The sequence below is a fragment of the Pelobates fuscus genome, chromosome 6, assembly GCF_036172605.1.
Source record: "Pelobates fuscus isolate aPelFus1 chromosome 6, aPelFus1.pri, whole genome shotgun sequence".
Lineage (NCBI taxonomy): Eukaryota > Metazoa > Chordata > Amphibia > Anura > Pelobatidae > Pelobates > Pelobates fuscus.
Genome location: NC_086322.1, coordinates 102171343 through 102197310, shown reverse-complemented (window position 1 = coordinate 102197310; position 25968 = coordinate 102171343). Strand labels below are relative to the sequence as shown.

Here is a 25968-nt window from a genome sequence, read left to right as displayed (position 1 = left end):
CCTGTAATTACCAATTAGAGATGGAATTCCTACATAAGACATCAGGATACCTGTATGAATATTTTGTATTTTTCCTTATACATACACTCAAAGTATCATAAAACGTTTGATGTTTGTATAGGTTTTTTGGTGCAGGTAAGTCTTCTGTCCCTGTCTCCGCGTTCACCACTGTGTGCAAAAACGTTAGTGGCTATAATCTACTCCTTTTCTGCCGTATGTTAAAACAAACAAACAAAAAAAAAAGAACCAGTATCTCTGGGTTAACACATTCATTCCCTCTGGATTCTCTCTCAGAATTCATTATCAGTTCCATCCTGAATTCACACTCCGTCCTCTCTGATAGGCTTTCCTTACAATTTCCTGCTTATCTCCTCCACTCTCCTTCTGTTCTAGCTTATCTCTTCTGCATGCCTCCCTGGGCATACTTACATTTGTTTCTGGGAATTTGAAAACCTACCTTTTCCTGAATAATTTGCAGGTCTTCACCTCCTTTGTAATGTGGATCCAGAATTAGGAATTTAATGTCTCCTGTAGCTTCGCTCCATGAAACACCAAGAATTGTATGTGCTAGGACTCCTCCTCCTGAGGAATGGGAAAAAAAAAAAATCGTTGCCAAATGCGTAATTGCCACACAATAGAAGAGTGGTTTGAAATGTATTTGTTGGATTTGGTGGCAATGAACACAGTATCACTACAGAAACTCACAAGAATCAAACAATAAAAAACATCTTGCTCAGGAGAGTTTGAAATACGCATGTGCTGATATTTATACTTCATACAAGTTTTTAAAAGAACACTGTATGCGCCATTACCACTGACTTAGTAGTAGTTATGGTGCCACAAGTGCCCTGGCTCCCCCCATTGTCAGTTGTCGAACTGTTTTCGTTTTAACTGCCTTCCCTAAATCAGCTGATAGCTCCTAAGCTAAGCCCTGCAATGAGCCTAATGGAAGCTCATAAGTAGGAACTTGTGGCTCTCTTGTAGTAGAGGTGAAAAGTAGTGCCCGATAAATCCCCCAATAAGAAGTGAAATTATTGTAAAATGATGTGACTACTTACAATGGGGGGGGGGCCCTTTAATACAATTATGTAATAAGCGGCTGTGAATTTAATCACAATCTGGTACCTGCCTTCTAGGTAGTCTATATAGTTATTGATTGTTACCGCTGAGTTGGGATATGTACAATAGCAACAGCTGTCAGTGAGTGATGGAACTTTTTAAATGTGTCACCAGTCAACACAGAGTCGCATAGGTTGATGGTTTAAAAATAAATAATCAATCTATGTTGGTTCCATTGTAGATTTTTCAAACATAATTTTAACAGGCAAGATGGATATGCTCTCACTAGAATTTCTGAAGATGGATGGGTTGTGCTGATATCTGTACTTTTTCGTGGGCATCAAGTTGACAGTAAAATTAAGGTGTTAGAAAATCCCTCATTAAAGTTGCCTCGAGGCACCAACGCTAGCCTACTGAGCTTATTACATTTTAATGAAGGAAATGTTATCTATGCATTTAATGTCAAATAATTCTACAAATCTTAATTTAACGATTTTATTTGTTAACATCTACAAGTGTCATTGAGTTTTTTAAATTGTACTGATTTTTTTCCCCCCTATAATGGCACAGAGAACACAGTTCCATAAATGCTCATGTAGATTACAGTGGAAGCTGCTTAGTTAGGGATAACTATGGTCCCTGTTTGAATAGGCTTAAACCCATGTAATCAAACAATGTGGGAGTCTGGATTGTCCAAAAATTTAGTTAGCAGTTAGTGTTAAAAGGAACAGTCTTAACACCGAAATCATATACCCTTAATCAAGTGATTGTGGGTCATAGGTGCCGCCTCTGCAAATGAAATGGTACCATTTACATTCGGCAATCCCCCACGCTTCTAGTAGTTTTAAGACAGATAGTAACTAAGGGCTTTGAAATTAAATAGATTAATAAAGGAATTCTATTTAATGTCCAGGGTCACATCAAAAGTATGCCAGATGCTGTGTGTATCAAAGGCTTCTTTATAAGAGAGAAAAAAATAAATAAAAAAGGATCGAGTGATGGTCTTAGAGAAGCATTCAGTTGGTGGATCATGGCTCTTGCCATGCATGTATTGAGCACTCAATGCTGCTCTATGAAAAACACCTAACTGGACAAATGTCATCAAGATTGCAGACATCATTAGAGGAAGATCGGCTCCAACGAGGAGTCTGTCCCGGCACCGGAATTAAGGTAAATTCGATGTTAGTCTTAACGTATTAAAAAAACAACAAAAAAAAAAAACACACACAACACCAAGGGGAGCGAGTAATCTAAAGTAAAACATTAACACATCTAATAATTATTATTAACTAATGATTTTAATTTTGTTAACAGAGCTGGATTAAAAAGCACCTGTCAAAAGTATTTTCACTTATGCTCCTTGGAAAAAGCATGCAATTTCATCTATATAATGTGCTAGCAAATGTGCGGATTGGGAGACAAACCTATTTTAAAATAGGTATTTTGTTTACATATAATCTTCAGTGTAGACTCTATGCTAACAATTTGACAAGGAAAAGCAGAAAAGATCGAAGGAGTGAAGGATGGACCGGAGGTGGGTGTTACATGAAAAGTAACACCCACGAAGATCTGAAGAGGATGGTGCTGGAACGGATATGAGTATATCTCGATATTTGACAAAAAATATCGAATGTATCTTTGTGATGTGCAATGTATAGAATGTGATTTATTTTTCCCTTCATTAAATATTCACTTTAAAAGGATCACTCCATACACAGAAAGCACTTTATGTGTTAAGAGAGTGTCCTTTAAAAAAAAAAAAAAAAAAAAAAGTTTTTCTAAAAGCGCAGATTTCAATAGAAATTGGCACATCTATAAATTAAAAAAAACACATAAGATGCTGAGGTTGTGCCCTTGTGAGAGGGCAACTACCCAGCCGGCTGATAAGGTTGTTGGTACAGTATAGTATAGTGCCTGGATGAATCTTAGGGTCTGGAATCCAGTAGACAGACAAAAAAGGGGGGGGGGGGTGAGGAAAAAGTTCCTACAGAGCAATACTTCAATGCTATGGGGTAAAGTGCCAAAGAGTATCCTTATATCAATGAAAAAAAATAAAACTTTATTGGTCTATTACAAGATAGAAGGGATACAAGAGCACTTATATATCAGCAGATGAGCTCTGTTATCTATATTAGCCTTAAGTATTAAACCTTGGTATATAATACTACTCAAAAGCCTCCTTGATTGGGGCTTATACCGTGGAAGCTTAGGCTAATATTCCCCTGAGGCAGCACATAACCCTGATGATCTTGCTATGAAATCAATCAGTTAGGTTATAAGTCCACCCAGTATAGACAGAGTATATTCATAAGTATGAAATAGCATATATTGGTTGCAGGGAGTAGTTAAACAATAGTGACAGAGAGAACAGAGCGATCAAAGTGTACAGTGAAAAAAGTTAAGTCTAATGTTGCAAAGACCTATCACTGTTCTATTACTGTTGCTATTCCCTAGCTTCTGCTAATAAACACCTTCGTGGGTGTTCTAAACTGAATGGCTGAACTCAATGCTGCAATGCTGTCTAGTGGAGTTGGACTCCAGAAAAAATCATAGGGGTAAAGTGATTAACAAAAATTAATAACCATTGCAAAATAAGTGAGAGGAGGGATTCCCTTAGTGCCTCCGGTGTAGTGCACTGTGAGGTGCCGATATGTGGTGATTGGGGATCCCTCCAAGTGACCCGGGAGGGGGAGAAAGAAGGGGGGTCAATCCTGGGACAATTCATGTCCCTACTTTTAATAACAAAAAACAAAAGTGAAAGTGAAACATCAAGTGAGTGAATACCCTTTGACTGATCAAAAAGTAACTAAGAAACATAGAGTAGGCTATTTACAAATATACAAGATAAGAATTTTAGAGAGACTTCTAGATATATGGGGAGTATGAGAAACCCTCATTGAGACCTTTGGGGGATAGGGTTTTGAGTCGGTAAATCCAATAGCACTCGCGTTTTCTTAAGCGTTTTCTTAAGCGTTGATCCCACTTATGAATATACTCTGTCTATACTGGGTGGACTTATAACCTAACTGATTGATTTCATAGCAAGATCATCAATCATCAGGGTTATGTGCTGCCTCAGGGGAATATTAGCCTAAGCTTCCACGGTATAAGCCCCAATCAAGGAGGCTTTTGAGTAGTATTATATACCAAGGTTTAATACTTAAGGCTAATATAGATAACAGAGCTCATCTGCTGATATATAAGTGCTCTTGTATCCCTTCTATCTTGTAATAGACCAATAAAGTTTTATTTTTTTTCATTGATATAAGGATACTCTTTGGCACTTTACCCCATAGCATTGAAGTATTGCTCTGTAGGAACTTTTTCCTCACCCCCCCCCCCCCCCTTTTTTGTCTGTCTACTGGATTCCAGACCCCAAGATTCATCCAGGCACTATACTATACTGTACCAACAACCTTATCAGCCGGCTGGGTAGTTGCCCTCTCACAAGGGCACAACCTCAGCATCTTATGTGTTTTTTTCATTATTCTTAAACAAAGGGTCCATGCCCATATTTGGTGGAGCTGGTACCACCTATTCTGACCCATTCCCCTAACCTTAGGTTTAACTTTGTTGATCTAAGACTAAGGGGAATCTCTCTCTGTTTTCTACATCTATAAATTAACCTGGTCACACCACTCTAGCTATCAAGCAAACAACCAGGTATGTTATTTCCCGAGTGGTTATGTTAATTTCTGTGTGGAGCACCTGCTTTGCTAAAAACTTATCATTGACTTGCATTTGGAAGTATGGGCTTTCTTTTTTTGTCATTGTTTATATGGGCAGTGGAACACCCTTTAAGATTGAACAGGGATCAAGGCAGAGGAAGCCAGATTGGGACCACCTTCTAGAGTCCTGGGCTCGGTTTCTGCAAATGTTATGTGTGTGGGAGTGTGTATATTGGCCGAATGTTTTCTGTGCCTTTCCCTGGAGGTCCAGTGGAGAGCTTTTCATGGTGGTCAGGTGGGGAAGTATGGAGGTCTTCCCAATATTGGCTGCAGATCACTGTAAGAGTTCCCTCGTAATCGGTGCTCACTTAATGATTTAGAAAGATGGCTGGTCTGCTTTAAGTTATTGAGACGAGCTGGGGGACTGTGAATGAGCTCTTAAAGTGATGTCTACTCAATACTGGTGTAAGAACTGGAGCACCAGGCTCAGACAGTGGTCCACAGGGCCCCTATCTGTGCCAGGACCCTAGACGGCTGCCTAATGTGTAATCTGAATTTGGTAATAAATAGTGGCAAATTCACAAAGGAAAATAGAGCATAGTATTTATGATGACGTATGCTTGATATATATATATAGATAAGATTGATGCTGATGCTTTGGACAACTATACCAGGGCATATGCTTTGAGATAAGGTAGATCAGAAAATCATAAAAGCAGTAGTGTGAAACACTGTATAACAAGTCCAATATTGTCCAAGTGACGAGATGGTATCTACCCTGTCTTCAAAGCAATCAAACACTGTACAATAGGATTTGGATTTGATGGAGATCTAAAATTACAACTCTTTAGTCATTCCTAGAAAGTGCTTACTGCACCTGGCTGTAACTGTGTATTAGAGTTTGAAACCAATCACGGTTTCTTCCAGAGTCGTCTTCTGGCCGGGATTTACAAATCTTATTCTACCAGCCCCTGCAAAAATACGGCCCTTGAGTCACTTTCCTGTGGTTTAGAAATGTGAGAGCTTTTTAGATTTTTACAGACAACCTACACGCTCAGCTTAAACAGAAATAAACAGTTTGGTGACTTTAACTGGAAATATGTCTTTTACATAAAAGTGAAAGAAAAACTAAAAGCGAAAGGGAAACCATTCATATAGGGATTCCAGCTCAGCAAAGCATGTAAATAATGAATATCTCTAAAGATCATGATGCATATAATAAAATAATAGAAATAATAAAGTTGCTGTTTTTTGTGTTATTTCCCTTTAAATTTGGACTTTACAAGCAAACCGCCAGCCGGTCATTCAATAAGTAACCGTTAAAACCTGTACAGGAAACAACTGCAAGGTATGAGTCTTACCGATCATAACTGGAGTTCCTTCGGATGTAAAATGATTGACAAGCTCTCTGCCTCTGGTTGACAGCTCCGTACCCTGGCTGTTGGAATGAAGAGTGGTTATTGACATCATAAAACATTTGATAAGATTCCTTAGAAGCACATAACTATCCAAACAAACATGCCTTTACCATTCATCAAAGGCAGTAAAAATGAAATGTGTCACTACAAAGGATTATTTGTAGTTTTAACCATTTCAGTATTTCACAAGCACAGGCTGGAGTTTAGCTTCAGTTTGTACGCATTAAGCATTGGATTATATACATCTCAAAATAGAACAATAAGTACATGTGGATTTCTGTTGCTTGTTGCAAAACTTTGGCAGACACGTTCCTGCTTATTCACAAAAGTGAGAATTCAAAGTGAATTTAAAAACTGAAGACCAAAGTAACTGAACTTAAAGCAAATTCGCCTCAATGTAATATTTGTGGATAAGGTTTTAAAAATTAGTTCATATTTTTTTTTTTTTTAATTTTTCATATTTTTTTTTAAACTTCAAAATATTAAAATATAAAAAATACGGGGGGGGCGGAGTCTGACCGCCAAGTCGAACAAACGAGCAGGGAAGGAGCTCCTGACGGGCAAGAGAAACTAACGGCAATATCGGCGGCTGTACAGCCCAACGACCCCCCAAGGTGTGCTACCCACGTAGAGGGCGCACCGAGGAAAACAGGTCAGGGCATACAGCCCAAAAGTGATATGAGGCCTATGGGAGTTGGAGCCTGGGAGAAGCGGCCGTTCTCTCTGACGCCGGAAACCCCAGATACCACAACTGACCTCCGAACCCCCCGTCTGGACCGGTGGGGGTCATCCCGGTCCCCGCAAGACAAGCGGACAAATGACAACGAGCGAGCAGGCACACAAAATCGGAAGAAGGACGAGTCAGGCGGAGCGCCTCCAAGATGGCCGCCCATCACAGTCCACAGAGGGGAGCCACGAACAACCATACACAGCCTTCCTCCCTAGAGGCCCTCGACCGGCTCTGCTCCGCCTTCTACGAGCTGCAGTGCAGCAGGGGTATGCCCAACCTTCAAGCGGCACGGGCGGTGGCCATGTGGATACAACCGATGACCTGCCGACGCCACTATGGTGCCCCACTGCAGGCATTCCAAGCGGGCGTCCATCCAAACAAGCACCGACAAGTGAGTAGGCGAGAGACAGACCGCACCAACCTGGGCACACGCACCTGCACCCACACAAGCGGTAAGGAGAACGCCGGACAACCCCAAAACCCCAGCAGCATACCCGAGCGCACCTCTGACCAGCTAACCACCATGCGGCTACCAGGGGCGGGAGCTGCACACCAAGGAACGGCACAGGAGACAGCAATGCCACACCAAGCAGGGGACGGACTCTCGGCGCCATGGAGCAGAGGACTACTAGCTGTGGGCATCGACTGATCGATGCGTTGTACAGACTGGTAGGGAGGTACTATGGCACAGTAGTCGGTCAGTTGACCCGTGAAACCAGTCATAGATGAGCCTCTTCAATCTAGCGACCCGAGATTCTTAAGCTGGATATGTATGCATTGTTTACTTCAGTGAAGGAAGCAGCCTAGAGCCTAGATATGTTTAATATTTCGAATTCCATTGTTGCACAGCACTTGACAGGCTCCATAAGAAGTCTAGCATGTTACAACTTTTACCACTTGCTTTACCAGACCCTGTGAGATTTTGCTATACGCAATACGACCTGTGAGCCGCTTAAGTCATGTTAAATTTTGCCTGTTTCAACTTCCCTGCCTCCTTACCCAGCGGTACATTTAAGTATCTCAGCATGTTATTCAAAGCCACTCACGGCTCGCTATTGTCTTAACACTGTATTTAAAAAAGATTGCATGTTAGGCTCTATATGCATTTACGTTATCAGTTTAAGCTATATTTTTTGTTGTTAATATGTCTAAGACCTGGTTATCTCACCATAACGTGACCTATCAAGTGTTAACTCTAAGGCACTTATCGTACGCTCCTGCGTAACCCAAGCCACTACTGTAGTCTAACTTTGTCTGGACCACCCCTCCTTATTAAAAATGGGCCGATAAGCTACTACTCTATCAAATTAGCATATAATGTGCACTGTTCCTCATGGCACGTACTTGCTAAAATTCTCCTTGATACTACGCTTATGTTTAACTACTTTCACTATTCTCACGCTAAACTCGTTAGTAATACTATGAAACGCCTAATTACCAAAAAATTTGCAAGTTCTCTTTATGCCACATATATGTTTATCACTCTATGAAAATCGCGCTTGTGGGAGCCCTTGTGGCTATACAAGCACTGTTGTAATCTCCTATGCACAACAACATTTGAAAAACTCCACTTTTGGCTACTCTGACCTTAAATTCCCCTACGGGGGACCAAGAAAATGCTGCAAATTCAAGTCATTGTAGCATTTTCAATGAACCTGCACGAATACGGTTAATAGGGTATATACTTCATCTGCGGGCTTATTCATTAAAAAGAAATGGTCTACTTTATGGGGAAGTTGAACAGTGGTTTCTGTTTTACTTTAATACTCTCCACATTTCCTTTCAAAGTGGCAGTGCATTTAATGATCATTTATAGTTTTTCCCTCCGAAAAGATATTTGGGAGCACTCATTCTTTTTTTTTTTAATATAAATTCTTTATTTTTCGTGCATGGGTTAGTTTAACAAACAGTCACGCCATGCCCCAACAGCATTAACGTGCTTCGAAGTAGACAATGCATAACCGTTGCGGCAAAATTAACAAATGCACATTTTTGTGTAAAGGTGAGTAAGAGAGAGTGAAACGATAGTCAGTGGTGTGAGAGCACATCGGGTGGTAGACATTCGGGCTATACTGGCTGACTATGTGAGTGAGGTTATCTATTCTGTAGCATTCCGTAGAGTGGTACTTATATAGATACGTTGTTTGTGTATAGTGTGCGTAACAGGTTATAAATCCTTAGTTAGTTGTGCTAGAGATTCCAGACTACATATGCCTTCTATACTTGAGAATGCTGAGAAGATATATGACATCTAACATTCAACATCGCGTTCTCGATTAACAGTACTAGTTAAGCCTCTGTGAGCAAGCCAAAACTTGCGGTCATGTTTTATGTATGAGAGGTAGTCATAAATGGCTGGGCATGCTAGTTGAACGTATATGTCGAGCGTGAGGTGGCAGACATAGACCAGAGAATGCATATGAGTAAGCAAAATAGAGAATAAAGCAAAAACAAAACAATACATAGCACCCCAAGCCTGCCCGTCTCCAGTGCCTGTCAGTTTGGTATTTACATGGCATAGTCACCCCTGCTGATGTATTAAAAGTACTTGCAGTTGATCTGAACGTAAAATGAAAGTCACAAGTAACGAAAAAAGTACTCAGCAGGTGTTGGAGTCAGATGTGATAGTCAGGTACCATGCCAGAGACAAAGTCCCGTTCTCCCTTCATCTGACGCCATGCATGGGTAAAGCAAGGTTCCCGGGTTGGTGGACTCTTCGTTAGGCTGGGAGGATACCTGGGATCCGTGGATGTTGCAGTTTAAGCCCTGCAGAATCTGCCCGGACCAGCCCTCCACGCTTGTTGTGAGCCGATGTTTACATGCTTTATCTGGCAGGTCTCGCCGGACTTGCTTTGCGGTCGTTCGTCGCGGTGGGTGGCGTGATTGCACATAGCTTGATGTTGCCGCCATCTTGTAGGGTAGGCCTTGGGGGTCTCGCGCTGCCTATTCTCCACTTATCTCGAGCTTTCCGCGGTGGGGACCGGGATGACCCCCCCGGCCCAAGGGGGGGGGGAAACGGGACCGGCAAGCCTTTCAGAAAGCAGTGTGTGGCAGTTGGGAAGGGAGGCAGGGCAGCGGCCGTCCACCCCGCTCTCCCCCCGAATAGGCCGCAGCTCCCGAAGCTTCGTGCTTCCCTCAGGGGACCCAAAACTCCTGATCTCGGGGTCCACCGCCTCTTCCACCACCTGGTGAGTGTCTTGTGGGCTCATGTCGAGTACCAGGACTGCGAATTTTGGCTTACCAGGCCAGATTTCTCCGGAGCCTGTCCTGCATGCGACTGGTCAGCATGGCGGACCGCCCCCGGGAGCACTCATTTTTAATAATAATAAATCTTTTTTTTTTTTCAAATGTACAAACAAATCTGCATTCTTGCACCCTGGGTCTCTGTATTACCCTTTTAAATAATTAAAACGGACAGCATTCCCTTAAAGAGGAAGCAGAAACACAATGTTTGTAATAGTAGCAACTATTTTTTTGGCATTTGCAGTATGGTTAAGAACGATGGTGCAAGGAATTTCCTTTACTACATAGAACTAAAGATATTGGGTATTACTCACCTAACAAACATTATTTTTGATGTAACGCCAAGAATCTGGTCGAGTACAAGTTGTACCTCAATGGAACCAATCCACTGCCTGGAGCCTACAAAGTTGGCAGGTTTATCTCCAACATCAACAAGAGCCTGCAGATTATGGAAGGAAAGATGTTCAAACACAGCTTCCATGTTCTATAGGAACATATTTTTCAGATAACCAATTCCACTAACCAGCATTTGGGAACATTGCCAAGCTTAGGGTAAAGGTGATTTATAGATTCTATTATGGCACAGACTGATCTATACAAACTGAATTAAAAAGTAACACACTACACACATAAACCTGGCTTGCTGAAGTGCTGTAGGTGTATGGAGCCTTTCATCTTTGTGACAATTTAAAAAAGTAACGATTTCAATAGAATCTGCACTTTTGTGTTTGGGCGCAGAAACACTGTCAGACAGTCAGGGATGTTTTATTCCTCTTCTGTGGAATAGAATAGAAATGGCAGGCCACTAATCCCAATGAGCTGTACTGAAAGGCACTTGCAGCTTCAGCACAATCAGCAGCTGAGTGAAAGACTGCAGGGGCATGGCTTATACACCTAACCTGCTTCATTAAAGGAACACCATAGGTTCACGGACACAAACATATATTACCATTTAGGTGGCTTTCCTCCTGTTAACCCTCTTAAAAAGGAAATAAAACCTTCCAGCACGGCCCCCGATCCGCCTCCTTGCTGACATCAGAATTTATAATTTTTTCCCATAGGGAAAGCATTGGATTGGCTGAAATCGTCAAGGAGGCGGGCGGGGAGTGAGCACCTCCTCATAGAGATGCGCTAAATCAGCTTCCCCATGCAGAGCGTTGAGATGCTGAACGGTACACTGTGAAGCACCTACAGTGGTCATCTCAGCAGTAGCCACTGAAGGTGTCCCTAGGGGGCAATGAAAACACCGCCTTGTCTCTGAAAATGCCTGCAGGGAATTATTATACTCACTAGGACAACTACATTAGGCTGTAGTCGGACTGGGAATAAAAAGCAGCCCTGGAAATTTTTTATACCTGCCCTCACCAATTGTGCCAGTGGGGACAGATATGCAGGTATTTAGAATTTCACTTCCTAAAATTAAAAAAAATATACATTTGTGGATATGTATAGGTGCATAATACTCCCACAAATCACATAGATAAAGCAAAACTATATTTACATTTTTAATTCAATTTCTCCTGTTTCTAGTTTCTTTCTAGTTGAGTACCTGCCAATAAACACACCCACCTGTTGGATCTCCTTGTGAGTTGGGATTGGTTTGTCACTGTACCCCTGGTATTTAAACCAAGAGCAGATTGTCTGTAGAGAGCGATAGGCACATCCCCAGCCATTGTCGTCCATGTGATCCTGCATGTAGTGATGGTAGCTGTATGTTCCCTTCACCAAGGAAACCTGCAGGTAGAACACAATGGGAAGAACTCAGAAAGCATCAGGAACAGTTGACACACAACCAGCAAGGCATGGTGCAGTGCACAACACTTCTCATGACACTCATCCAGCCTGGTATCATATGTTAAAAAGTAAAACACATAGGTCGTGGGAAAAATGCAATTAATCATATTGGCACTATTAACAATCTATAAGCATTGCTCTCCATAAGTTTAAAGGGTAATCCTGACGTGGACCCCTTGCTCCCGGTGCCTAGAGCGTTATCAGCTATGTCTCACTGATGATGCCTAACAAGGCTGAAACGATCGTCGGGGTTGCTGTGTCTCTCGTGCAGAGAGAACTTGCTGGCATTTCGGATCTGGACTGCCCGTATGGGTGGGACCAGTCTGATATGTTTCAGAGATGTTTCCTCTGTAATGGCACAAGATGAGCTAAAACTAGCTTGAGATCTGAGCGGGGACTCACCAAAGGGCAGGCCATTTCAGCTGCTGCCCGTTCTCAGTATTCTCTTGCGCCCCGTTTTTTGCTCTCCATAATCTTATAGCAGTATTTACATAATCTATAAGCAAATGGTTTGACTGGGGAGATCAGGGCATTTTTATCAGGGATTTTTTTTATATTGAAAATCCCACTGCGTATCTGTTTTATTTGGCACATTGTGGAAATACAACAGTGACACTCTGAAAATAATCCATTTATCAAAACATTTCCTAGCAACCATAGTTTAAGATTGTGGTATAGATCTTCTAATTTATTTAAATGAGAGCTGTCACTTCTGAGCATTTTAAAAAAAAAAACTATTTATTTAATGAAACACACGAAACACACAGGGGAAAAAAAAAAAATGGAAGGAGGTATCTGCCGCTGTGCGTTATCCCCATAACATGGCCTCTGCAACCTCTCAGAATTTTTTATTTTTACCAAATATATGGGATAAGTAAAGATAATATGGGTTTGTGAGTTCTGCAAAATACAAATAAATGTATAAACCTCAACTTTTGTATTTATTTATTACTGGTATTTATAAAGCGCCAACATATTCCACAGCGCTGTACAATGAGTGGAGAACGTACAGTATACACAAACAAATACAAAAGGTAGAGAGTGCACTGCTCGTAAGCTGAGATCTAGCCATTGAAACTCTTTTATACAAAGTGCTTAGCTAGATAGCCCGTGAGCTTATTACACATTGATCATGAAACTCAGAGCCTCCATTACGGCACCCTGTCTATCATCATTAGAAATGTTGTCCTTCTTGCAACTGAACAGAAATAATGGAAGAGACTTAAGAAACAATGTTAATTTTTTTCTTCTGTAATTATTTGCATTGTGTGCCCTAGCTGTGCCTGGACCGAACTGTTGTGTCACTTGCTAAACGTTCAAATTAAAGCACATATAAATGACTTTTCTATTTTAAATGGGAATTAACACACATTCACAAACACAATGCCTTAAGTGCCCAGTGGGCAAAACTGCAGCTGAACTCTGGTGGGAAAATCCACTGATCAAGTAAAGGGCGAGATACATGGAAGCCTGGGTAAAGCACATCACGACATACAAAGGAATGCAGCCATTTACATTTAGAAATAATACATTACTCACCGTACCTCCCTCCACAGCAGGAGGATTTAGATTCACATGTGGATTGCGGAGATAACCATCCTTGTAAGGCTCATCTGGGAAATGATAGGCATTTGTTCTTTTTAGGTAAGGTCTGTCAAAGGGCAGGTTAAGTTGTTCATGTAATGCCTGGGGAAATAACAAAAATAACAAATTGGTTTATTATCCAACAGAGATGGCCAGGCTTTACACAAAAGATATTTGTGATGTGTATTACATCTAGGTTGTCAAGTTTAACCCTACTTGCCCTGTATTCATATGGTGGAGGGGACAAAGAGAGAAAATCATATCCACGAAACATACAGAGTCACATTACATTCAATGGTAATATCTAGCACATCAAAGAAAGCACATGGTCTTTCTCTGTTGTGCAACAAGAACATTCATGTACATTCACAATACACACCCACTCACAGAGGCACATTGTCTAGAAGTATGCCGCATTATATGTGTAATTGATGCAGAAAAGCAAAATGTTTTGATCTTAAACTTCTTAAAGCCACAATAAATAGCTTAGTGCAGGAGCATTGCTTCCCAAGTGCAAGAGAAATCCCTCTGACAATATGAAGAGGAGTTTTGACATATATTTAAAATTGAAAAATGTTATGCTTGAAGAATGTGTCATCAGGTTTAAATGGGTCACCATAGTAATGTAATATATGCAATTTTTGTCTCTGTCTTAACACACACACACACTGAATAGCCTTATATGCAGACATTTACTGTAGGCATGAATTTTTTTTAAAAAACTTTTTTTTTATGACTCTATATCTGACCCCATCTATCTGTAGAGAATCTTTCAAAATAACTGATGGGCACTTCTAATACTGGCTCCGGAGTCATTACAGAGTGTTTTAAATGAGTATAAAATTATCAGTCTTCCCTTTATGGCCAAGATAATAGTGCAGCATTGTACTACAATAAGTACTGTATAATGGTAGCTATAAATTACCTTTCTATAAGTTTCCAGCTGCGAATCTGCAACTCCTGCAGGATATGCCAAGGTGACAAGACCTTCCATGCCCGGTAACACGAAGTGGTAAGGTTCCGCTATACAAATAGAAGTTCCTTTCATATACTTCAATAAGCATTTCTCTAATTCAGCAAGTTGATGTGTGAGCCCATTCACAAGGATTTGCCTTGCTCTAATGAGGAATAATATTTATCAAAGATTACACATATAGATATGCACAATGTACCTTGTAGAGACATAGTCACTCTTTATTTTTAAGTACAATAATGATCCATATGAATGGGTGAGTGAACATCCCATACACATCTAAGAGAACATTTATAGTTTGAAGGTGACATAAAACCGCAATAAAAGGCAAAAAAAAGCCTGAAATAGTTGTAGAATCTATTTGCTGAACAAGAATACCCTAAACTTTATAAAATACTCCAGATAGCATTTAACAAGTGTCAAGAGAAGCCCAGTTTTAATTAGTTTTAATTAGTGCTGTTGCTGGAGTTATGGAGTCAGAAACAATGATGGGTTTACTGGAGTTGAAGATAAGGAAAAAATGTACAGACTGACTAAATGTACCGTATATATAAGCAAATAAATCCACCTCCAAAAATTAGGCGTTATATATGGTTAGGACTATATTTGCTCGTTAAGTTAACCTTCCAATTTAATGTGCAGCTTTTAGGCCTAGGCTAGGCCTGCAGACCCGCACGCTCACAATTTGGGCTTAGGCTAGGCTTTTGAAGTCAACAAACAGACCCGCTTCATATAAAATTATAAATGTTGTTTAATTAACTGTATCCTGTTATATGATGAATTTATTATTCGATTCATAAGATGGTCATAAAGACTTAAACAAACAAAACATTAGTATGCAGTTGACTTTTTTGCTGATAGAGGTCGTGGATATGAGCGATGGTATGTATCTCCCCAGCCAGTCAGTTGTGTTTACATTATAAAATACGTGTTAATGTCATCTGTTAGTTCTCCCAAAATGCGTGTGCAAAGAGTAAATAATGGCTTAATATGTAATTTGATGGTATTATTCTGTAAAATAATAAACATTAGAAACAAACTTTCAAAAAAAAATGTCCACAATTTTGGCCACTAGTGTATCTAATAATTTGAGGAGCTGGAGTCAAAGGTTTTGTGTACCAACTTCACAGCCCTGGTTTTAATAATCTTTATTGCGGTTACTTCACAAATCAGGTTATATTTAAGTATCCCTTGATAAAGGCAATCTTGCTGGAACGTTGGGATCTGTGTGGATTTTTGCTCTGGTGTCCCTCGTCTCTCACATGACTATTTTGAAGTATCTATTTTCTTTGGTATGGGTTTAGAAAGTAATTTTTTTTTGCTCATTGGTATGCATGGTTTTCTGATTATTTTAGTTTTTTTGGTATTTGTGTACATTGAATGCACAATTTTGCTACTTATTACGGGATGTGCCCCTCATTACATTTCCACAGGTTTTAACTAAGTAAGAACAAGTAGAAGAGGAAAAATTATGAATATGCATATTTAGCAATGATCTACCGATGAATGGCATGCACCGCAGTTCACAGGTATGTAATGGCTGTCTTAGGCTTTCCAAGTAGAGTACATGGTGTAAGTTGAACTGTTTGGCTCTGAGATACACCACCTGCTCTGTTGGACTATCAGTATGGACAATAAATCCTTCTGCGAATAAAATAAATAAATACTTTACCTCACTGCAAATGAAATATAGACCCATGTCCGACAACTTTGAATAGGGCATATTGAATTAACAGGCCCAGGTTCTATCAAAACAATACAAAGCTTGTAAGAAATAAAAGTACTTTAAAAAATGGTTCCTGATTCAGAACTAGAACATTAGGAATACAAACATAGGCTACAGTGTTCTCCTCACTATTTAGGTGACCCACCCAGTAAAGATTTAAAAAGGCAAGATTTATATCTCGTGGCATACTGGTCCTGTCACGACTGCCCTACCTCCTTTGCCGAGATCATTAATCTTGATGATGTCAGCCAATTCAATGTTTTCCCACAGGGAGGAATTGAGAGGATATGGTGCAGACATGGCAAATTGTTGTGCTGTACCAATTATTATTATCACTATTATTATTGCCATTTATACAGCGCCAACAGATTCCGTAGCGCTTTACAATATTATTAGAGGGGGAATATACAGTCTAATTAAATGCTCTTTGAGAAGCATTCATTGAAAAAGAAACCCAAAAAACAAACAAAATAAAACTTTATTTTTGCTGTGCATACGATTACAAAACAGGCTTGCATTATCACAACAGTATGAGCAAACATTTAGAAAACAAATAGGTACAACTTTGCCGTGATATAAAGTGACAGCAACATTTTTAAAGAAATAATGACGTCAGGCCAGTCAGGGAGAGATAAGAGAATAGGCATGTCAGCAGGGAGTCAATAGACAGCAATGGATAAGTCAGGCAACGCTAACTGACAATGCATTAACCCGCCATGGAATCCGCCATCTTAGATGCACCCATTGCAGGATAGCCGATGACAACGGCTCTGTTATCTGTCCCTGGGAGGGTCGGTGTGCCTACAGGGTGGGGACCGGGATCACCTCCGCTGGTCCAGGGGGTGGGGGGAGGGTTTACAGATGCCATCTCTGTTCAATCATGTGCTGGGTCGGGAGATTGTCCGCCTCCCCCTTCCACAGAGCCTGCCAGTCCCCACAAGTTCCAACGAGGAGTGTCGGCTTAACAGCTTCAGGGGACCGCAAGAATCACCCTCAGACCGGTCAGTCAATTCAGGGATCCAGGCTAATGGTGCCTTCCTTGTTTTTTTTTTAGAAATGCACGAGGAGCTCTTTGGTTACACATCCTGTCGCCATTGCAAGCAGCCCTTCCCCCCCCCCCAAAGCATTAATTGAATATATCTGAGTGCCTCTAGGAAAACAGCCATTAGAGTTGTGTTAACCCTGCAATGAAAAAACATTGCAGTTTCTACAAAATTATGTTTTACATTGCAAGGTTATAAGGATAGGGTCACTGTACCCAGAACACTTCATTAAGATGAAGTGGTCTCGATGCCTTAAAGGGACACTATAGTCACCAGAACAACTACAGCTTATTGAATTTGTTCTGGTGAGTAGAATCATTACCTTCAGGCTTTTTGCTTTAAACGCTGTCTTTTCAGAGAAAATGCAGTGTTTACATTACAGCCTAGTGATGACTTTACTGACCACTCCTTAGATAGCTGTTAGAGATCCTTCCTGGGTCATGGCTGCCTAAAATGCTTCCAAATATTCAGTATCTCCTCCCTCTGCATGCAGACACTGAACTTTCCTCATAGAGATTCATTGATTCAATCCATCTCTATGAGGAGATGCTGATTTGCCAGGGCTGTGTTTGAATCATGCTGGCTCTGCCCCTGATCTGCCTCCTTGTCAGTCTCAGCCAATCCTATGGAGAAGCACTGTAATTGGATCAGGCCACCACTTCTGATGTCAGCAGACAGCTTGTTTTTCTGAAGCAAACAGCATGCAGAGCTACATCTTCAGGCTTGAATACAAGTAAGATTTTGCTATATTTAGGGAGGCATGATGGGCCCAGGGTGGCTAGATGGTGGTTTTAACACTATAGGGTCAGGAACACATTTTTGTGTTCCTGACCCTATAGTGTTCTTTTAAGTATCCCTTTAAGGGGCATAGCATCCATAATTTACCCCTTTTTGCCAATTCTGTTCCAAGCAAAACTACAATACTGACTATACCTAGTAGACCTAACTGGCAGCAAACACCTATTAAATATTAAGTTTATGACTTGGAGATGTATAAGATATATAGTATGAACACCCTGCTACACATGTAAGAAGCTAATCCAATGTGTGTATTTTCCATGGATCCGGGCGCTATTTTGCCAACTTGGCAGCTCGAATCCTACTTGTATATCCTACTTGTTTTTGATATGTTTTAGGGAGGGTTTTGTGTTGTGTCCTCTGTATCTGGAAGAAAATTTGTTTAAGCGAAGGTTGACTCAATTATTTCCCAAAAACAGAGGCACCAGGGCAGGCTTACTCTGAACTGAATAGGGAACTCATGTTGGGGGGTCTGGTATACAAGACTGTGCCTTTTCAATAAAATCAGTTATACTCACAGAATGTGTCGCCTAGTTACTGGAAGAGGAAAAAAGCTACAACACTAATCAATGCTTTCTTCTAGCAACGAAGGTAATTGGTGGAGATACTCAGCCAGAGTATTGGAGCTCTGCTACAAAGGTAACTATAGCAAGACGACACTCTAAAGACAGCAAGAGCTCATTGAAGTGGCTTACGGAGGATTACACTTACATAATCCAAAGCACATGTACTTGATCATAAACTACTATTCTATCCTCCTTTCACCTGACAAATACAGGCCTTGATGCAATATTTTGTTTAAGCTTTTCAAATTATTTATTAATTTTTGGTTAAACTTTGAATGATTTTTCAAAATATATATATATTTTATATAAATATTAATGTATTTTTCAAAATATTAAAATGTAATCTAAAAAAATATTAAAATTCTTTGAAATACTGTAGAAAAATATTAAAAATCAAGGCCATAGTTCGGATTAAACACCTAATTCCTCCTAAAGATTTAGATGTGTGTATGTCATAACACTAGGATTACTGCAAATCTCTATAACTGGGCCTTCCTAGAAAATTACTACATTGCCTGTAGATGGCGCAAAATGTTCAGCCAGGTTACTAGCAAACCAAGAAACTGTCTATAATAGAATAAAATATGGTTTTCAAACCCCCAGCTACCCCCGAGACCATCATTTACTCTTGATTTTCAGCAAGCCCTTGTGTCCAGTGGCGTACATACCGGGGTCGCAGGGGTCGCGGCTGCGACCGGGCCCGGCCCACCAGGGGGCCCGGCCGCCCTGCGACCCGGTATGTATGTCACTGGGCCAGCCTCTTCTCCTGGGGGGCCCAGGAGCCGGCCACCTCCGGGCCCCCCGAGGCTGGCCCGGCTGGCCGGTACTGCGGGCGCGCGAGGGAGCACTGTCTCCTGAGTGCTTCCTCTTCAGCTCCCTCGCGCGCCGCACTGATACCGGAGCCGGAAGATGACGTCATCTTCCGGCTCCGGCATCAGTACGCGGCGCGCGAGGGAGCTGAAGAGGAAGCACTCAGGAGACAGTGCTCCCTCGCGCGCCCGCCAGCCTGCCTGCCCACCGAGTGACCGGCCCCCCAGGAGCCCAGCAGCACCACTGGACCCCAGGGAATCCCCTCAGCTCTCCCACAGGTAAGGAGGCTGGGGGGATTTAAAAAAAAATGTGTTTGTGAGTGTTAGTGTTAGTGAGTGTGTGTGTTAGAGTGTGAGTGTATGTTAGTGTGTGTTTGTGAGTGTATGTTAGTGTTAGTGAGTGTGTGTTTGTGAGTGTATGTTAGTGTGTGTGAGTATGTGTTAGAGTGTGAGTGTATGTTAGTGTGTGTGAGTTAGTGTGTGTGAATGTATGTTAGTGTGTGTTTGTGAGTGTGAGTGTATGTTAGTGTGTGTGAGTGTATGTTAGTGTGTGTGAGTGTATGTTAGTGTGTGTGAGTGTATGTTAGTGTGTGTTTGTGAGTGTTAGTGTGTGAGTGTATGTTAGTGTGTGAGTGTGTGTTAGAGTGTGAGTGTGTGTTAGTGAGTGTGTGTGAGTGTATGTTAGTGTGTGAGTGTGAGTGTATGTTAGTGTGTGTGTTAGTCTTAGAGTGTGTGTGTGAGTGTATGTTAGTGTGTGTGTTAGTGTGTGTGTCTGTTACTGAGTATGTTTGTGTGCATCTGTTAGTGAGTGTGTATGTATGTCTGTCACTGAGTGTGTGTCTGTCAGTAAATGTGTGCGTCTGTTCATGAGATTCTGTGTGTGTGTGTCTTAAGCACTTACCTTTCTCCAGCGCCGGACTCCCTTGGCGCTGGGAATCTCTCCGCCTCTCAGCTCCGAATACGCATGCGTGGCAAGAGCCACGCGCGCATTCAAACCGCCCATAGGAAAGCATTATTCAATGCTTTCCTATGGACGTTCAGCGTCTTCTCACTGTGATTTTCACAGTGAGAATCGCAGAAAATCCTCTAGCGGCTGTCAATGAGACAGCCACTAGAGGCTGGATTAACCCTCAGTGAAACATAGCCGTTTCTCTGAAACGGCTATGTTTTCAGCTGCAGGGTTAAAACTAGAGACCTGGCACCCAGACCACTTCATTGAGCTGATGTGATCTGGGTGTCTGTAGTGGTCCTTAAAGTGTATGTGTTTATGCATGCACTGGCGTACATACCGCGGTCACACAGGTCGCAGCCCTGCGACCCGGTGCCCGCCGCCATGTGTTGCGGCCCCTGCCCGCGCAGCGTAAGTGCGCGCGCGGGGGGGCCCACGGATCAGTTTTCGCACCGGGGCCCCATGGGTTGTGTGTACGCCACTGCTTGTGTCTTCTGACCCTTACAACAAGGAATAGGAAGTATCCATATATTTGGGAGCTTTTAGAATGTTCTTTAGTAGTATGATGTAAAAAAAAAATAATAAAAAAAAAAAAAATCTGTATTTAAGAGAGATGAGGATTATACAGATTGAAGGCAAATACAATTAAGAGGAGGCACACACGTCTCAATTTTTCAGATTGAGAACAAATCAGGTTAAAGGAAAGGAGAAAGTAGGGAGCAGAGAAGAAGGGGATGGAAAGAGGAGGTTTAGAGAACCACCAGATGAGTCTACTCTATTAAAAGACATTTCGAGTATGACTAAGATTGAGAGGCATGGTCTCTAGCTAAATATCCCAAATGTTATAAAATGCAGGGAGAGTATCATAAATGGTTTCAGTTAAACTATTTAAAACAAGCTCTTTTTAAAGATTGCCTATATCTTATAAAAGCATTATTCAGAGCATTTTAAATTGCAATTTCTATTGTGCCTATAATAAAACACTGTGTTTTAAACTAAATAGAGAGTTCATTATATTGGTATTACTATGAGATTTTAATGCCGATCGTGAAGAATTCAACTATAGGAGAGATAAAAAGTTACAGATAAAATGTACTGGATTCAAAGTACCTTGCAGACAGTTTAATTAATAACAACGATGATCAAAGTAAAAACTAGAGATGTAGAAAGATTTACAAAGAGCAGCTACCGAGGAACACAAATTAAATGATGAATGTTACTTACTTCCCCCAGGTTTCCTCTGTGGAAACTGTAACTACTGAATCTATAGGTAGGGTCAGGTTCACAAGATGATGACTTTTTATTTCCTGTTTAATTACGGGTGCAGAAGGTTTAGAAGAAGTGGACGTCTCAAACATGATGTTGATATTGACAATATGCTGCTGTAATAATACGAAGAAAAAATAAATCTTATTTGCATTCAACAAAAAAACAGTTGAAATCCAACGGTACATATATATATAAAAAATATAGCTGTGGAAACAATAGGTACAACAGAAATGATGGCATTTGCATACACGACCGAGTTTACACAGACATAATACACAAATGCAGAATGCACCATTACACTAAGTATCTGTATTATACAGGATATTGCACAACCTGCAAGAATACCCATCGTGTATACTCAGTGAGGACAGAATCCTACCTCTATCCTTCCAGGTGGCTAGAATCTAGCAATTAAAATTTACCTAAAACGACTGTAGTAAACAGGGGGGAAAGAGGGGGAGAAAGACGTAATTTGTAAAATAAAGAAAAAGTATTGGGAAAAAGTTCTACAGCCCAGAAATCTATCAAAAGCTGGCGGAGAGTTGCCGCAAAGTCACTTGCCACTGTGCTCCTTCAAATAGGGGGTCACCCTAGTAAGCAAAAAGTTAACAAAATACCAGACCCGTAGTATTAAAAGAGATCAAAAGAACAGTCAACGGACACTCTGGTATGCTCGCTGTAGGGGATGTAAGGTAACAAAACCCTTATAGTTGAGGGAAGTAAAGTACAGTCCTCCTAATTTAAACAAGTCCCTAATCGGCATTAACAGATGTCCAAAGTTAGGAAACAGGTGTAGGTAGGAGTAAGGGACAGAGAAAGAGGAAGACGCGTGGGGTGGGGGCGAAGGAGGTGGGTTGGACAGTCCAAAACTAAGCCCTCATACGGTCCCTAGAATACCCAGGCACAGTGCTATTAATGCCCATCTAAACCACTGGCCCTAAATTCGAAAAAATTATATACACCAAAACAAATCCTAAAAATGATCTAAAACAGAAGAAGTGAAAAGTGCTACCCATAAAAGTAAAAAAGTGGCCATCAGGGGATGTATCCATTAATCACCAAGCCTCTCACAAAGAGGAAAGGAGCCTAGCAAGGGCAGTTGGTACCCCAATGTATTTGGAGATTGTCCTTGGGGAGGGGGGCATAATTATATGCTGTGATGCCCACCGGGGCCAGACTTAATGTGCCTGATCATAGAATGAGAGGAACTAAAAGTGGCAGACCAATTTCTTGCCGTAACACCCAGTAAGACGTGTTTAAAAAGCAGGTGATTAGGGACAGGATTTGAGGAAGGTGGCTTAATAAAGCAAATATCTGAGTCAAGAATAATTTATAAGCTTGCTTATTTTGATTTAGATGCTTCTCATCTAACCACCTATCCCTTCCCTATTTTATTGGTGGTTACTTATTACCATTAGTTTTGGGGGTGGGAGGGGGGTGGGTTTGTGTAGTTTTGGAGGGTGGTTTGTTCAGCTCGTTCTCTGTCCTGTATTCATACCTACTCTTAGCACCTGTTTCCTACCGTTGATTTTGTTGCCATAGCTCCCCTACAATGATCCTACCGGAGTGGCCGTTTACTGTCTTGATCTCTCTTTTAATACTACCTTAGATTTAATTTGGCTATATGAAATATATTTACATTAACCTGCAATGTGTAACCATGAATATACATGGCTGTGAGGGTGGAAAGGGAATAAAGATTACCACTAAACTATTATTATTATTTTTTCAGAACCACTTTAATAGTATTTGATCTTTAAAGCAGTTACCCAGTTATCCAGACAGTTACAAGTTATTTGTGTCTTGCTGTATTCTTGTCAATAATTGAATTCTTGGGACTTGGACCACTCTGGAGGCTCACTGGCAACTAAAACCCAAAGGTATATGCCACCTTGGCTACTAAGGGATAAGTGCAGTGTGGGTTGTAAAATAGATTAGAGTATTTTGTGCTTTGCTGCAAAAAAACAGGACAATATGCACTGTAGGTTCACTACCATGTCTTGTGGTAACTTCCTCTCTTTCTTTTTAGAGCTCTTTCTCCTTGAATCCTCATCGTCAATCCTGAAACAAACAAATGATAATTTAAATAAATAATTGACTGATATGTGTTTGATGAAATACGTTGGCGTTTTACTCACTTTATGAAGTTCAGAATGTCTTTGCATTGTGATTCGTCTGTCCACTCTGAGAAGGAGGAGCTTGTGCCAGCATTGGGCCAAATATACAGAGAACTGTTACATAAGTGCAACACCAGTGAATCGGACAATAGTTTTGCTGATAGATCATTAAGTGCTCCAACCAGGGCCTTTTTTGCAGAGGTTTCTACATCACGGGAAGAAAAAAAAAAAAAACTAAATCAGGATCAAAATCAAATCTATTAGCAAACAAACCCCACAACAAACACATATAATACTTAGACTGATGTCTCTCCTATTACTCTTCACACACTCTGTCCATGTCTGTACCTTTCTTTCACACTCAGTCAGTAACCATTCCCATCCTCAATTTCAGTCAGCTTCTGTCCCCATAGATCACTCTTCCGGCTCATCATATATAGAGGTTCCTACTTCTATACACATCCCTTTGGCGCTATCATCTCCATATTAACTTTCTGCCATTTAATATAAGAACACCTTATTTGACCACCTGCAGTGAATTGTCACTCATTATCTCTGCCATTCCTCTTCAATAAATTTACCCTCAAAGTGTGGGGTTCCCCTCTCCTGCATGGTTTTGCTCTTGTAAAGGCAGGGTTCAACAAATTCCAGATGCCAGGTCGCCATGGCGACTAAGAATTTTGTCCTGTCGCCTGGATTTGTCAGGCCGTTTCCTCCATCCGCGAGAAGCCAACTGCGCGCTGGGAGGAAGTGAAGGAAGCTGTAATTACTTCCCCGGCCGTGCAGGAGGATTGTAAGCTGGCAGGGTACCGCGTAAAGGTGGCTCATCTCGCCTCCCGCCCCCATTCCACAGAGTGTGTCTCCCCCAGCCCCCATTCTGCAGATCTGGTGGCCTGCCCACTCCCCTACAGTTCCTTTCACTTCCTCCCGGCACGCATAGAACTGCAGGAGATTCAGGAGTGGGAAATATTTACCAGCGGCAGCACACTCCCATCAGCTGCAACCAGCCCCACTGGTCCTCAAGGAAGCCACCCCCCTGCACCCAAAAGGTAAGAAACAGGCGGGTGGCTAAAAATATGTATTTTATTTTTGTTTGTGTATATATGTATGTGTATATCTATGAATCTTTGTGCATCTATTTGAGTATCAAATAAAAAAAAATATTTTGTGAGTGTGTGAGAGAATGGGTGTATGTCAGTATGTGTGTGCTCGTATATGTGTATCAGTGTTTGTGTCTGTCTGTCTGTCCACGTGTGTCAGTGAATATGTTTGTTTAGGTCACAAACCCCCCTCTGATTGCATGACAACAGTGTTTTTACTCTCCTTTTTCCCCCCCAACATCGAGCGATTTTCGCTGCAACTGACCCGCCTCCATAGCTGAAATGATCAGTCTTGATTATCTCAGCCAATCCAATGCTTTCCCATCGGAAAGCATTGGGAAGCTATTAAGCAAGCATTCCAAATGCGGCACAATCAATTCATCTCTATGGGAAATGTTCAGCGCAGAACTTGGAGACACTCTAGCGGCCGTTTGAGTAATGGCCACTAAAAATGTTACTAAGCAGAAATGTAAACACTGCCTTTTCTCTAAAAAGGCAGTGTTTACATTGAAATGCCTGCAGGGACAGGCTATAGACACCATAATAACTACATTATGCTGTAGTGGTTCTGATGACTATAGTGTCCCTATAACCCAAAATCCCCAAACTGTCTCCTAGAGTTGAAAGGTGCTTTACATAATTTGATATAAGCAATTACCAGGAGGACACCTGATGATGAAGCCATTGGGCATTATGTGCCGCTAGCATAAAACATTTATGGACACTCTTTATGAAACACTAAATGCCACCCCAGAGGCACCTGTGTCATAGGCTCACCAGAACTGGTGTAGACGGTGTACAGTAAACTTTATATTACTCATTTTACATAATATTACATATACCATCAGCAGCTGTCAGGGGGAAGGAGAGGTTCAGTCCGCCTCTTGTTCTAAAAAGGATGCTCGAAGCTTCTATACCAACCTGGAAATATTATATACAAAAAATAAATAACCAGATTATGGTCAAGATGTATTTACAGCATTATCACAGTTTCTTATTTCAGAGTTGAAACATCCATTTATTCTCTATACTGGTACTCTTAGACCCATCCCAATGTGCAGAATATTTAAAAAGAAGGTATTGTATTGTATTAGTTAAATAACCAGTTGCAGATATATATTT

General features: G+C 41.1%; 1 protein-coding gene across 1 annotated transcript in view; it reads right to left on the bottom strand.

Moving 5' to 3' along the window:
• UFSP2 (UFM1 specific peptidase 2) overlaps positions 1 to 25968 on the bottom strand; it is a 32411-nt gene that overhangs the window by 5819 nt on the left and 624 nt on the right. Inside the window, exons 2-11 of the mRNA XM_063459991.1 lie at positions 25689 to 25767; positions 23768 to 23951; positions 23624 to 23690; positions 21585 to 21742; positions 14422 to 14614; positions 13452 to 13598; positions 11688 to 11852; positions 10433 to 10557; positions 6089 to 6165; positions 458 to 582 (exon numbers count right to left, since the gene is read on the bottom strand). Of these exons, the coding sequence (XP_063316061.1) occupies positions 458 to 582; positions 6089 to 6165; positions 10433 to 10557; positions 11688 to 11852; positions 13452 to 13598; positions 14422 to 14614; positions 21585 to 21742; positions 23624 to 23690; positions 23768 to 23951; positions 25689 to 25767 (1320 nt within the window). The remainder of the gene's footprint in view (positions 1 to 457; positions 583 to 6088; positions 6166 to 10432; positions 10558 to 11687; positions 11853 to 13451; positions 13599 to 14421; positions 14615 to 21584; positions 21743 to 23623; positions 23691 to 23767; positions 23952 to 25688; positions 25768 to 25968) is intronic.